Below are 15137 nucleotides of genomic sequence, written 5' to 3' on the forward strand. Positions count from 1 at the left end.
ATGAGCCCTTGAAATAAGCGGATTTGACGATTCATATGAGGAATGCTTTTCTATAATGGCTTTGACAGCAAACATCCGGCTTACAGACACACTTAATTGTTTGACTTGTTGCACGGATCGCTATTTTAGGATATTGAAACAATAACAAAAAAACCAGCATTAAGAAAAATAAACCCAACTCTCTTTACGCTATCCTGCCTTTCTTTTCTCTTTTTTTGTGATATATTCAAACGTGTACACTTAACCACCAAGCTCTTCCGCTCATTTCTTTGTATCATCAGTCCTATTTATTTCGACTTTCAACTATTTAGAACAGGTTAATTATGGCAACGTTGAGAGTAAATTGATCATCGGGAATTGGAATTTATTGAAATATGTGAAATAATTCATGCCTCACACGTTTCTATTGCCAGGAACATAAACTCAAACTGTCACGATATGGGTATTCGCACCATTGGAAACTTATTAAAGACAAGGATATCAAACAAAAGCAGCGCAATGAGTCAAAATCATACCATCTGGAATTCTACGAAAAAATATCGAGGCAAATAACGAAGCCGTTGGTAAAAACAAAAGAAAAGAAAAAGTTGAGGCAGAATATATGAAAATCAGGTCATGCAGGGACTAAGGTTTGCTTATTCAAAGTGTCAAAATATAGATTTGATTGTGCCCGCTAAAAAAAGAACACAAAGTAAGCAAAATAAATGAGCTTGAAATGTTACAGCATTGAGGAGTGTTTACACCAGTTCTACTTTGATCAATGTAGAGGAAGAAATACAGCTTGAACAGTTTTTCAATATCATCGGTACAGAGCTACATGAGCAGAGATCTCAATTCCACAAGGAAGACGATAGCGATTTAAGCAACAACATGGCAGATAACGCCACTAAAGAAGTAACCTTGAGAAAAAAAAAAAAAAAAAAAAAAAAAAGACGAAACGTAGAAAGCATTGTCAGCAGTTATTTAATGATATGTCACATCGTTTTTCAGGTCAAACAAGACGATGAGAAAAGAGAATATTGTATAGAAGAATTTATTAGGACTGAGCAAAGCTACGTAGAGACATTAAGAACACTGGTCGAAAGAATAGTGAATCCGCTCAAATCAACAATGCATCAAAAGAATTGTACCTTGAATACATTCAAATGCCAAAAAATATTCTTGAATGTGGATCAAATATTACGAGCCAATCAAGCATTTCTAGACAGCCTGATTAAAAAAGAAGAAAATTTCGGTGATCTATGTAGAAAGCATGTACGTCAATCTCTCAGCTGTATGTTGCAATTCTAGACTTGCAGAAACTAACTTGAACTATTCTAAGGACAGATCAACAATTTTGAATGCTATAGAAAATATCTGCTTGAACAAGCAGAAGCACAAAAGCTGCACACAAAAGAGTATAAAACAAACCAGGCATATAAGCGTTTTATCACACGAGTAAAAGAGCATCCAGATTTCAAACGGAAGCGGCTGCAAGATATCTTGGTAGAACCAGTGCAACGTATTAGTAGATACTCGTTGATGTTGAGGGGTATCCTTCAACTCACCCCAGCAGAACACCCAGAATACAACGGCTTACAAGCAGCATGTGAAAAGGCAAGGGAAATTGCAACGTTAGCGGACGATAATCCGACAAAAACGGCAACCATGTTTTTAAATCTATACCAAGCAATAAAGGATTCACCAGTAAAGTATACAACAGGACACTTCAGTTAACCTACCCCTTTTCTTGTCTCTCTTCTATTTACTAAGTTTATTTCGAAATTTGATGGATGTAGTGTTCTTTGATAAATCAGAAAAGACTCCTGATTGCGCATTTAGACGCTATTGAAATACACCGAGTTACTAATAAGCCAACAAGAGCAGTATCCATATTTCTGTTTACAGATAAAATTTTGGTAGCAAGCCGCTCTTCCATTGATTCGAAGGAGATTAATTTGGACCAAATATTGCACAATTCCAACCCTGTATGCCCAACAAGTACTATTAGCTCAGCACCTTTATTTTCCAGTACAAGCAATCTGCATCATCATCTTAATTTAACCAAGTCTGATAAACCAACTTTGAAATTCAAAGGCTGGGCTGATGTGGAGAGCATTGAAATGTTCGATGGTGTTCCAGGTAAAGTGGATTATCCATTGCATACATGTGTGCATGTATTCTGATATTCACCAACGAATAATTTGCAGAACGCCCTGGTTCTTTCATTCTGTCTGCTACGAATGTTCCTGAAATCAAAAGAGATGAGGTTTCCAATATAACATCTTTTGAAAAGTACTTTTATAAGGGACCAAGGATTTTCACCGTAATGCCAAACAACAGTAGCTGTTTAACAAAACATAAAAGAGAAGATTATTTCCAGAAAGTGACTGTATTTAGGGAATCGTATCAACGAACAAGAGCTCTCATGAAAAGATACGACACCTTCAACGATAAAGTCTACTACAAGCTCTGGAGCGGTGTGCCTACTTTCTGTAACGTTTATACTGCAGAAAGTTATATGAATGCCAAATACAAGAGTGATACAGCGATTATTTACGTCGACCATCCACAGATAGAAACAGAAGAAGTCTTTTCGGATTGTTCACCTCTTTATAGCCCTTGGATTGTTGGACTTATACAACCCGAAGATATGAAGGGCTTTCGATTTCAGGTTTGCACAAGGGTCAATTTTCCAGCTTACAAAGCCTCTCGTTCAGCTTCAAATTTAGCTGAGCAGACTATTGATTTCGAAAACATATTCTGGAACAATCGTAAGTACATTCCATAAAATCGATATGTATGAAACATCCTCTAATGAAATGGTCTTTTTCCAGTCTATTACTTGAACCAATGCTTGAAGCAAACAGCAGACTACGCGACGCAGACACTTGTAAAAATTCAAGAAAGCATTTTAAGCCATCCTCAGCAGCGTCACAGGTCAAGATCTATAACGCGTCCACAAAGTGTGTCAACCATCGGAAAGCTGTTCAGTACGAATAGCCTTACCCCCAGTGCTGCGAATGCCACGTATGCTCACTTTTCCCCAAGTGTTAGTAACAATGATAATTATAGTAATAAATGTAATGATGGTAGAACACGCTCAAGATCAGTTTCGCCGTCGAAAATGCTCAATAGAAAAAGCAACTTTTCCCAGCAAGGGCAGCTGTCACCAACATCCTCCTTATCAACTTCGGCAAAACAAAGACCTACGCCAGTACATCACTCTTGGAGCGGTTCTTCTACTTCAGCATGCAGCTATCGTCATCATCAAAAGGATAGTAGTGATTCACTCAGTCGAAATTCATCTATCACAACATTTTCCTCTTCCACCACGCCATTATCACACCATGAACTTCTACCAACACCTTCAAACGAAGAAGAACGCCATTTTAAAGACGACGTTAGTAGTCATTACAAAATGGTAAAATATCAGCATTTGAAACTCGTTTGCACAGCATATAAGCTGTTCTTATTGATCCCTCCTTTTTTTCTTAGACCCAGTCTATTACAAATGGTGAAGAAGACATGAAGAATAACAACAATAAAAATACAATTTCTTCGTTGGGAAGTGATATGAGTGCGGTAACCTCTTTCAGTATGTTTGATGACGTCCTTGGCGTAGACGACGATGATGATGTGGAAGTAGATTACCTGACTTTAGATATAGATAAACGAAGCATGGCACAGAGCCGACTAATAAGGGAAGAAGAAAGACTACAAAGTTTCAAGCACATATCTCCCATCACTTCGCCCAACCTACCGACTCCAGCACCTACTCCACCCACAACACTTATGGAAGCTGTTTATACGCCTACTGATATCAAGAATAAAAGATCCTCGACAGCAATGTCGATGCCAGTTGTTGATAACTTAAGCTTCGATTTCAATTCCATTCTTGGCTTCGAGGATGAAATGAAACAACAGTGGAACGATCTTGTTAGTAAATACGAACTTTAAAACCCATAGCACTGTGTCAATAACAACATTTGCCTTTCTGTGTGAGTCAAGATGCTATCTACATATTATAAGAATAACATTATCTAATTCTTCTAATCTGTAATGTACATTATAATGTAAATAATATACCATAGTAACTACCATATAATTTTCCCATCAAATAAAAATCGAATAAACATTGTGCATTAATATTGTTTGACTTGAAGGTGCCGGTCTACAGATTCAAAATATCTATTTGAAACCCACATGATGTGATCTGACCATCCATTGAAGGACTTTGTCTATTAAGCCAAGAAGGTAGCAATGCTATTTTCGAGCACCATGTACTGAAGCTGTTTGCTTCATTATCCTTCATAAACCAAAATGTTTACGAACTGTACCGGCCAGCTATTTTCTTTAATTGACTGATGCGTCTCTTGACACCTATCTAGCAATAATATAGATTAACAGCATGACCTGTGAAAGGAACGTAGTTGTTGCATGCGTTTGTCGACTCAAAACCAAAACCAACCAAGCCAACCGCAGAAATTAATCCAATGAAATATGTAACAGCAAGCATGTTTGCAGGGATGGGTTTGAAAAGGGAAAAAAAAACGAATGTAAGGGACAGTACTGCATCTGAATTTAAAGTACAAAAAAATCACATAAAGTGCATTGAATGAACACTTGAATACATCCAAATGGTCTTAAACAATGTGCTATGGCTTCAGTACTTGAGAGCGAGCTCTTACACAAATTCAAGACTGTTTCTGACGGAGACAATGTTTTTGTCCACTTCCCCAAAAAGGTAAATTGTGAACCATTGTGATTCCTTGAGGCTGGTGGTGGCACACAAAGGGTGCATTTGTTCAGAAGTTCCATCAGAAAACTAACCAGATTAGGCCATGAATCAGCAATTGTTGGGCTAAAATTGTTTTATTTTTTTTTTTTTTCGATGTTTCTACTGTCTTTTCGATTTTTTCTTTCCATCCTAATCAATTTCGTTTTCATTGTTTCTTTTTTTTTAAATTTAGTAAATCTTTTTTCGATTTGCAGTTGCTGTTGCTTTATTAAACCGTACTATACACGCATAATACAATCATGAGTTCTACGACTGGATCAGATCAAACATCGTAAAATCAAAAGTTATCATCTGTATGGCACTTTTCAATATCAATTGACTAACGAATCTTGCGTTTTATTCCCTTTTTCGCATGTTCTCTTGCTATTATTCTGTTGGTCGTCACAACACTTCTCTTCTTTGCTCATTTGCGACATCTCAACAAAAAATTATGGTACATTGCGATTCAATAGTATGGACAACTCCTTTTCAACCTTCACGTCCAGTTTATGGTTTAACGCTGCATTGGCGACAGCATTTTTTGGTGCTTTTTTTATATTAAGGCCCTTAAGAAGAGAAACATATGCTCCACGAACTTATGCGGTGGATAAAGAGTAAGTTACACGTGCACAAAAGGTGATTTACATTACCCTTGCTGGAAGTGTTGATCGACTTTTTATATTTTTATTTTCGATAGTAAAAGACCGCCGCCGCTGCCAGAAGGGTTTGGGCGGTGGTTTATAGCAATATTTAAGATTAAAGACGATGAATTAATACGATCCATGGGCCTAGACAGATTCATGGTCTTGAAGTTTTTGAGAATGGGCATGGTCACCTTCTTCTTATATTCTATCGTCGCTGTACCAATTTTGTTTCCAATTATTACAATCAATCAGGGAAATTTGAGTGGTCTAAACTATCTTACAATGGGTAACGTCATAGACGATAATCGTCTATGGGCACACTGCATATTAGCCGTACTTTTAGCGAGTAAGTGAATCTATCAGGAATTCTTACTTTATCAACTCTTGCTAACTATTTTGATATTCTGTACAATTACAGTTTTGGTATGGTATTATACCTTCCGCGAAACAAAAATATATATCAATTTAAGGAGAAAGTATCTCCTCAGCTCAGCTTATGCCGACACTGTTGCAGCTCGTACGCTTTTTGTACCATCCATTCCCAAAGATATCAACACTGCCGATGAATTGGAGAAGATCTTTAACAAATTTCCCGGAGGCGTTCGACGCATTTGGCTCAACAGAAAGTTAGGAGACCTTCCCAAACTTGTGCAAAAACGACAAAAAGCGGCGATCACTCTGGAACATAAACTCACCAAAGCAATTTTGGCCACGTATAATCATCGAATGAAGAACAACGGCAATAGGATTATGGAAGAGGAAGAAGGAGTATCTGACGTCGGCATTCCACAAAAATTTCGACCTACACAGCGCGATAACGCATTTTGTATCCCTCTACCTTGCTTTGGCGAGAAGGTAGATACGATTAGATATTACCATAATCAAATTAAGAAATTGAATGACAAAATTACTACCAAACAAGAAGATGCACACAACTTAAAACAGGTCAACTCTGCATTTATCGAGTTCAATCAACAAATTGCTGCCCATATGGCTGCCCAATCTTTAATGCACAAAAGAGCGATGGAAATGGCACCTCGCTATAATGGCATCGCGCCTTCTGATGTTATTTGGGAAAACATGAATATTCACTCTTTTGAAAGAATGTTGCGCCGCATTGCCAGTATGTCAGTCACTGCTGTCATTATTGCCTTTTGGGCTGTACCTGGTATGGAATTTGCGTTGCTATTGCATAATTTTTTTCTGTATAACCTTTTGATCCTTTTTGTCTAACCTTTTCTACTCTGGGCAACGAACTGTATTTTATAGTTATCTTTATCCAGGCTGTTGCAAATATCGATACCTTGTCGAAAGCATTACCCTTTTTAGCAGGCATCAAAACCTGGCCTGATCAAGTCGTTGGTATCATCCAGGGTATTTTACCCTCTGTCGCTTTGGCTATTTTAATTGCGTTGGTTCCTATTATCTTTAAAATTCTTTCTACTTTGGAAGGCATTCCTCAAAAATCCTTTGTAGAATTATCTGTCCTTCATAAATTTTTCTTTTTCCAATTGGTCGATGTAGTGCTTATCTCTACACTCTCCGGTGGTTTCTTGCAGATCACAGATCAGTTCGCCCACTTTGCTCAAGAACCATTCCAAATCATTAACGTGCTTTCCGAAAATTTACCCAAGGCTTCAACTTTCTTTATCACCTTCGTCATGCTTCAATCCACCAATCAATCCGGCCAGACGATGGTGCAGCTCGTACCCTTTTTACTGTCTTATCTGACCCCCTTCTTGAACGGCACTCCTCGTGACATTTGCAATTCCAAAAAGACATGTCCTACCATCAGCCTGGGTACTTTGATTCCTGCCCAAACTGTCATTTTCATTCTTGGTCTCGAATACGGTGTGATTTCCCCTCTCATTTTACCTTTTGTCCTGTTATTCTTCATGCTTCAATATTTCGTATACCTTTATCAGTTCTTATATGTATATGAACTACCTTATGAAACGGCCGGTCGTCATTTTCCTAGAGCTATCCGCCACATTTACATTGGTCAAATTATCTCTCAATTAACCTTGATTGGTCTGTTTGCTATTAGACCAGGAACACATGGTCAAATGGGTGTCATGATCGCTACCTTGGTATTCACTTGTTTCGCGCTCTATTACTACAATCATGCATTTAGACCTCTCTTCAAATACTTGCCCGTATCCTCCTTTAAAGACGTTGATATGTCCGCTAAGTATGACTCTGTCCTGGATGAGGATGAAAAGTATTTCACCGCTCACACACATGATGAAAAGATGCAACTCATGAAAAGCGCAGAACCTCTCACTTCCCAACAAGATTCAGATAATAGCAATAGCAGCGATGAGAATGTATATCACAAGGTTGACTTTACGAAATTGGCTACCCATAGTTCGTTGAAATCGCGTACTTTCCCAGAAGCTTACTGTGCTCGTCGACAGTTATTGCAAAGATTGGAAAGTGAACAAAAGAAAGACATTGAAGAGATCAAAAAGGACAACGATAGGATTATTCGTACAGCCAAATCCTTATATGATACAGAATCTTATATGCATCCATCGACTTATTCACCCGCGCCTACCATCTGGCTTCCTGAGGACGAGCTTGGTATTGCTCAAAACGAAGTCAAAGAATTGAAAGCCAACAATATTGAAGCAACAACGCGGGGCGCCGCTATTGAACCCAACAAAAAAGGAAAAGGCCGAGTGACGATTGATGAAGATAGATTTGTGTATGCTGACGAAGGTGCACCAGGTGCTAACTCTTCTCCTGGTGAAGAAGCCAAGCTCCACGATTACGTTCGTGTGCTGGTAGATAGTTACAATTTCACTGAAGCAATCACTATGTATTAAGTGTACACAAAACTGCTTTTGTAAACCTTCTTCACTCGTCTCTATATTACCTACCTCTACCTAATGAGTCTATTCTCTGTTAGAAGTCTCATTTCTAACAATTGAATCAAAAACATTACCTAATTGCGCATATTTTGCATTTGACACCTTGTTTCATCTACAGATAATATTTTATTTTATTTCTTCTTTTTTTACCTATTACTCCCTTAATTATTACGCAACATCTAATCTTATTTCTTGTAAAATAAAAAACTGCAAAAAGCAGATTTTTTTCAAAAGAATAGAGGGAAAGGGTTCATTGGATCAGAAAATCCCGTTGGCTTATTAATTTGATCTGATTTATAAGCAAAGCAAGTCTGATTTCCATTATGCAGCTTTATAAATTAGGCCCCAAGGCCCGTATTATGAAAGAAACCGCTACGATATTTATCGTGGTATGCCTCTATAAAAAATTAGGAGTCATTAGGTTGCTTCTGAAGTGAACGCCTAATTTTCATGAAAAGATACAGACGCTTCTTATAGCGATAAGTATAGCTTATGAGTGTTTACAAACAAAAAGTGTGTTGACAAAACATGGCAGTGAAACCGAGTATTGCTTATGTAACCACACCTGTCCCGCATTGAGCGCCTCTTGCCAATTTCATCATGGCCTATACTTCACAGTCCACTCAGATAAATAACATTCATATAGAGCTGATGCTTTCATGGTTGTCATAGAAAAGGGCATTGCTACAAATCTCTGCACTTACTGTGTTCTCATCCGAAAGAAAGTGAAAGATAGCCACTCAGCGATTATGTAATAAAAACCAAGCCCGTTTCCATGGGGACAGTCGGGATTTGAAATCGTCTTAGTAAGCAAAGCCTTATTCACGCAATTCCTGTATCCATCATTATGCAGCCAAAAAGCCCCAATAAGGCTAGATCTCTGTAACAAAAACAACACATATTGTTTTTTATTTTAATTAATGCTAACATAAACTACTTTCCATGCTCTGATTTTACAAACATACAGTTGTGATCGGGATATAGTGAAAATGATTCAATTTTTATATATATATATTTACAAAGAAAGCTTTTCCTTCAATAAGTCTTCAAGCTTAACACCATCTTTAGCAAAGTTACGGATGCCTTCAGACAACTTTTCAGTAGCCATAGCATCTTGGTTCATTTCCCAACGGAAAGCCTTTTCGTCCTTGAAGAAAGTGACCTTTTCGAGGTCGCATGTCTTTGCATTATCAGGACTCAACTTGCGTTCAATGTTCTTGTTATCTTCTTGCAACTTGGCCAAAAGGGCAGGAGAAATGGTCAAGAAATCACAGCCAGCCAATTCTTCAATTTCACCGGTGTTACGGAAAGAAGCACCCATGACAATGGTCTTATAACCGTACTTCTTGTAGTAGTTGTAGATTTTGGTAACGGATGAAACACCGGGATCGTTGGCAGCAGTGTAATCTTCGCCAGTAGTTTTCTTGTACCAGTCGAGAATACGACCGACGAAAGGAGAAATGAGAGTGACACCAGCTTCGGCACAAGCAACGGCTTGAGCAAAACCGAACAACAAGGTCAAGTTACAATGGATACCGTGTTTGGTCTCGAGAACATGAGCGGCTTGAATGCCTTCCCAAGTAGAAGCGATCTTGATCAGGACGCGTTCCTTGTCAACGCCATTTTCTTCATAAAGCTTGATGAGAGCGAGAGCCTTGGAGACGGTGGCATCGGTATCGAAGGAGAGACGAGCATCAACCTCGGTGGAAACACGACCGGGAACGATCTTTAAAATTTCGGTACCAAAGTTGACCAAAAGTTTGTCATTAGCCAAACGAAGCTTTTCATCATCCGATCTAATAATACACAAGAAAGTACGTTAGTTCCAGATCATAATCAAAAGAGTGACCCTACTTAAGCCTAACATCCATGTGGGAAACAAAGTTCATACACATTGACAACAAAAGCCCTCTTTCTTCCTTCCCTGCTCCCCCATTTTTTTGTTTGTTTACATCATCACACACACCCCATTACGATACTTACTTTCCCTTTTCCTTGGCATATTTGATGGCATCTTCAATAAGATGAGCATATTGAGGCTTTTGAGCAGCAGCCAAGATCAATGAAGGGTTGGTGGTAGCATCTTGAGGCTTGTATTGAGCAATAGCTATAGCATGAACACACAAGAAGATAACGTCAGCATTCATTTTTCGAGCGCTGTGTGCGGAAAGAATGGGGGGCGTTCGTTTGCATTCAACTTACATTCAAAGTCACCAGAGTCAGCAACAATGGTAGTGAACTTCTTGAGTTGTTCGAGAACAGACATTTTTATAGTGTGTAGATGGATATGGAGTCTTTTTGAGATAATAAAAAGAAGGGAAAAAGGGAATTGGTTTGATGGAAAATTTAATGCTTTTTATATAAATGGTTAGAGTTTTTTCCCGCTCGCCCGCCCCGAATGATGAATAAGCTATAGTCAATGCCATGGGGCAGGTCGACTAACATTTTAAAACAGCTGAGAATAAATTATTAATGCAAAAATGAGGCGTTCGGTAGAATGTTTAAGTGCCGTCATGTATAAACAGAGTCTGAATCTTTCACCCCGTTGACATAAAGTATAAAAAGCAGAATTTGGTCTACCCATTGATAACTGTAAATTGGGACCATCTGTTGCCATGTTGAGAGTTAGCAACAGGAAATGTTGACGCTTGCATCTTTTTTTATAGAGTACCCAGATATCAGCGAAATAGGATGAGAGAAGCCCAGTATAAACATCATGGAAGGCGCTTGAATAACAATTTAGTGCAGCACAGAGTTCATATATAAATGATAGCAAAAGAAGCCAACCAACAAGAGTGCTAAAATGGTTGATTAGTCAAAACTGACATCAGGAACGATGTGTGTATGCTGCATAAATTATGTCAAAAATAGCCACTGTGACTGGAAATCGTTTCGTGTTCACTCTCTCAATTTCCTACAAAATTAATCGCGTTGCTGGAAACCCGAAATGCAGACGTTTTATTTCTACACAACGTATAACGATAATGTTCAAACGAGTGGCAAAGGAATTGAAAAAGCAGCAAATTGAAGACAAAGAATTTGATGCTAATGATGACGAGGAAAGATTGGCTGGTGCCTTCTCTTCCGACGAGTCCAATACTGACAGCGACAACTCTGACGATGAAGAAACAAGAAGATACAAGAAAAGAGCTAGAAAAGCCCTCATTCAAACTATGAATCAGTTAGCTGATGAATCTGAGTCTTCTTCAGACAGTGATGATGATGATGATGATGATGATGATAGTGATAGCAACAGCAGCGATGATAATGACGAAGAGTTAGTTGCAGAAACAGAAGAAAATGATGAAGATGTAGCATCAGCTACCAATTTGGTTTATGCTTGTGATATTTGTCCTGATAAAAAATTGAAAACAGAAGAGCAAGTAGAAGAACATCTTAACAGTAAATATCATAAACGACGCGAGAGATATTTGATCAGACAAGGTGTGATAGAAGGTGAAATTGAGGATAATCAAAAGGACAAACCAAAAGAAGATAAAGCAGAAAAAAGAAGAAGAAAGAGAAAAGAGTACAAGCAGAAAAAATGGGCAAAGAAGAACAAGCTTGCTGCCGCGCAAAAGGAGGGCAAAACCAAGGATGCTGAAACAGTTAAAGTGGAAAAGGAACAACAACAACCATTGAAAGAAAATACCAAGGATGATACAAACAATAAACCCATTGCAAAGGCGAAAGGGAAAGCCGCCTCCAAAAAGACCAGCAACGATAAGCCCACAGTAATGGACGACAAAAGAAAGGCAATGCAAGATGATATCAAGCCCAAGAAGGAAAACAAAAAGGTCGCCAAAAAGTCAAAGAATTGAGCATGATCTATAATTAGTACACGCTGCTAGTATTGCATTCGTGAATTGTAATGTCCAAAATTTGTTATACCATAGACTATTTTAGTTAGCGCTGAATGCCAGACTTGTACAATAAAGAGAGTAACAATATTGTAAATCGTAGTTAGCAATGAATCTGATTGTCAGGCTTTGAAAGAAGCTTGTTAAAGCAAAGTTAATCCTTTACTTGCATCTCCATCCTATAGGCCATCGACACAGTCATAAAATGGCTAAACTTGCCGTTACAGCTTATCGAGGTTAAAAGGAAACCGTTCGTTCATCGCGAAAGAAGCAGTTTTTATGTTTTAATAAGCTATATTCGCAACGAATGATAATCCAAAGCTGTCTCACGAGAATCGTGTCTACGTTAGAGCTCCTATAGATGGTTTCAGTAACAGACCTATCAACTTGTGCTAACGCTTCTGTTGACCTCAAAGAACAGAACAGAAAGGTGATGCTATGCTGAAAACTGGAAAAGATGTAAGTGCTGTAAATAGGTCAATGATATTGATATTGAAGGCTACAGATATAAGTAATCGATGGAAAGACTAATTTCCCCCACCCCCTCCAATATGTAGTTAAGCAGAAAAGCAGAGTTTCCAACATACAGTCGTAATAGGTGGTTTCCGTTAGAAAGAGAATTACTATAATTATCGTTCGACTGACAAACAATATTTATCGTGTAGTATGAGGGCTCTCATATCAACCAACCAATCAACCGCTCCCAACCTCCCAACCCCCAAAAGATGCAGATGCACACGTTCGATAACCGTTGTGGGCATTGTTTGATTCAAATTCGTCGTTAGGCATAGTGCATTCTTTTAGCTTCCCGAATCTGTCTTTCGATTCAGTATAAACTATGCATCCATAGACGTGTAAGTGGGTATAAGCAACCTTTTGAGAGAATATATGCTAGGACTTTTCAAGCTGCCTTTCTCGCAAAACTTTAGCTTTCAGGTACATTTATCTCCAAAAGGCGACATACTAGGATATTGAAACAGCGATCGCATGATGAGAATGATATATAAACCATCAGTCATCAGTGTGAACGTAGAGATAATTCTTGTTGTGGGAGGGGGGGGGGATGTCTCTCCTTTTCAGTCTTTGAACCAGCGTCGTTGTCATTTATACATGACGGCTTCTGTGTTGCTTAAGAGCTAATATTTTGAGCAATAGACTCGTCTACAGATCATTTGTCCAGACTCCAAGGCTAAGAGAGTTTTAAAAAATTGAATGCTGCTTAAAAGCCTAACTGTATTTAAACGAATAATCGTTGAACGGTAAAGATTCGATTAAACTGTATAGATCTTTTTTTTTATTTCTATGTATTAAAAATGAAAGAAAACATTAAAAGAAAACAATATGTATTGATAACATGACAGTGACAAAAGAACAGGGGTGTGGATGGATTTTTAAATAGTAATGATATATAAGTAAAACACAATAAAAGGGAGGTAACGAAGAGCAAACATATTACACTAGGGTAGAAGACTTGAGACTCGTTTCAATATCGGCAACAACCATTTCGTGGACGAGTTCATCAAAAGTGACCTTACGCTTCCAGCCCAACTTTTCATTGGCCTTTGTAGGATCACCCAACAAAAGATCAACTTCCGCAGGACGGAAATATTTGGGATCAATGCGGACACGCACTTTGCCAGTTTCAGCATCCTTACCAATCTCATTGACACCTTCACCTTCCCAAACAATAGTGCGGCCTGTTACCTTAAAAGCCTTTTCAACAAAGCTACGGACAGTGTGTGTTTCACCAGTAGCCAAGACGAAATCATCAGGCGTTTCTTGTTGTAACATGAGCCACATACCTTCAATATAATCACGGGCATGACCCCAATCACGCTTAGCATCGATATTTCCAAGGTAAAGACATTCTTGACGTCCCAAATGGATATCGGCGACAGCACGAGTAATCTTACGAGTAACAAAAGTGCGACCACGACGAGGAGATTCGTGGTTGAACAAGATACCGTTACAGGTGTACATACCGTATGATTCACGGTAGTTGACGGTGATCCAGTAACCGTAGAGTTTGGCCACACCATAGGGAGAACGAGGATAGAAGGGTGTGGTTTCCTTTTGAGGGGTTTCTACGACCTTACCGTAGAGTTCGGAAGTAGAAGCTTGGTAGAATCGGACACGGTCAGCAAGACCACAAGTACGGATGGCATCTAATAAACGAAGTGTACCAAGGGCATCCACATCACCGGTATATTCAGACATGTCAAAGGAAACCTTGACGTGTGATTGAGCTGCCAAATTGTAAATTTCAGTAGGTTGAACTTTGGAGACAATATGAACCAAACATGTGGAATCAGTCAAATCACCATAGTGAAGGAAGAATTTGACACCTATTTTGTGCAAAGAAAGAGGAAACGTATCAATATCGCCGAGGAATTTTTTAATCTCATAGCACAAGTACACATATACACAAACGCCCGTCATTTTCTTTTTTCTTAAAACTAAAATGTAAATTTACCAGTTTCGTGTCTGTCTCTGTAGATATGCTCAATACGACCCGTATTGAAAGAAGAAGAACGACGAATGATACCGTGAACTTCATAACCCTTTTCCAACAAGAATTCGACCAAGTAAGAACCATCTTGACCAGTGACACCTGGTTACATTAAAAAAAAAATTGTAAATTTCGTATGAATAAATTGTCCTGTCATATCGCTGTTTCGAAGCTTTTGATACTGTGTGCTAACGAAAGCACCTGTCATAACGAATCTTAATAATGACAGCTTCGTGTTGAAATAGTAAAAACGTACCAGTGATAAGAGCAACCTTTCGGGCTCTATATTCTTCAGGAGTCATATTATTGAGATCACCGTTAGACATGTTGAAGTTTTTGATAAAAAGACGAAAAAAACAAAAAAACAAAAATAAAAAAAGGGATATAGGAAAAGAGAGTGTTTGTAGAAAAAGGAAAGCTAAAAGGAAAAGAGAAAGAGTAATAAAATTAAGAAAACGAAATTGAAAAGTTTATCTTTAAAGTTGGGCCTTT

At 38.4% G+C, this 15137-nt stretch overlaps 5 protein-coding genes across 5 annotated transcripts; 3 read left to right on the top strand and 2 right to left on the bottom strand.

Moving 5' to 3' along the window:
- Positions 1-1485: 1485 nt before the first annotated feature.
- BDF20DRAFT_827089 (uncharacterized protein) lies at positions 1486-2770 on the top strand (the record flags this gene model as incomplete). The annotated part of the gene is made up of 4 exons (XM_053078135.1): positions 1486-1686; positions 1779-1967; positions 2049-2121; positions 2367-2770. Coding segments are annotated over 4 exons (867 nt in total), but the record flags the coding sequence as incomplete, so codon positions are not given.
- Positions 2771-5559: 2789 nt separating this feature from the next.
- On the top strand, positions 5560-8231 carry BDF20DRAFT_907786 (uncharacterized protein; the record flags this gene model as incomplete). Its single annotated transcript, XM_053083412.1, has 3 exons — positions 5560-5749; positions 5822-6571; positions 6673-8231. The coding sequence occupies 3 exons, from the start codon at positions 5560-5562 to the stop codon at positions 8229-8231; spliced, it is 2499 nt and encodes an 832-aa protein (XP_052932130.1).
- Positions 8232-9153: 922 nt separating this feature from the next.
- On the bottom strand, positions 9154-10592 carry BDF20DRAFT_892192 (transaldolase). Its single transcript, XM_053082289.1, has 3 exons — positions 10479-10592; positions 10260-10383; positions 9154-10072 (listed from the first exon to the last, which is right to left on the bottom strand). The coding sequence occupies exons 1-3, from the start codon at positions 10540-10542 to the stop codon at positions 9292-9294; spliced, it is 969 nt and encodes a 322-aa protein (XP_052932131.1). The 5' UTR covers positions 10543-10592; the 3' UTR covers positions 9154-9291.
- Positions 10593-11260: 668 nt separating this feature from the next.
- Positions 11261-12097, top strand: BDF20DRAFT_916343 (uncharacterized protein; the record flags this gene model as incomplete). Its single annotated transcript, XM_053084436.1, has 1 exon — positions 11261-12097. The coding sequence occupies one exon, from the start codon at positions 11261-11263 to the stop codon at positions 12095-12097; it is 837 nt and encodes a 278-aa protein (XP_052932132.1).
- Positions 12098-13588: 1491 nt separating this feature from the next.
- BDF20DRAFT_827414 (GDP-mannose 4,6 dehydratase) lies at positions 13589-14947 on the bottom strand (the record flags this gene model as incomplete). Its single annotated transcript, XM_053078162.1, has 3 exons — positions 13589-14481; positions 14610-14747; positions 14902-14947. 3 exons carry the CDS (start codon positions 14945-14947, stop codon positions 13589-13591), a joined length of 1077 nt encoding a protein of 358 aa, XP_052932133.1.
- Between the last annotated feature and the right edge of the window lie 190 nt (positions 14948-15137).

Source organism: Mycotypha africana (genome assembly GCF_025528875.1).
Source record: "Mycotypha africana strain NRRL 2978 chromosome Unknown BDF20scaffold_11, whole genome shotgun sequence".
Classification (NCBI taxonomy): Eukaryota; Fungi; Mucoromycota; class Mucoromycetes; order Mucorales; family Mycotyphaceae; genus Mycotypha; species Mycotypha africana.

Bases quoted from the DNA above. Each gene is read 5' to 3' on its own strand.
- BDF20DRAFT_892192 (XM_053082289.1), bottom strand. From the start codon at position 10,542: ATGTCTGTTCTCGAACAACTCAAGAAGTTCACTACCATTGTTGCTGAC. The intron at 10,384-10,478 runs GTAAGTTGAATG...TTCATGCTATAG, and splicing joins TGACTCTGGTGACTTTGAAT to CTATTGCTCAATACAAGCCT. The intron at 10,073-10,259 runs GTAAGTATCGTA...GTGTATTATTAG, and splicing joins TATGCCAAGGAAAAGGGAAA to ATCGGATGATGAAAAGCTTC.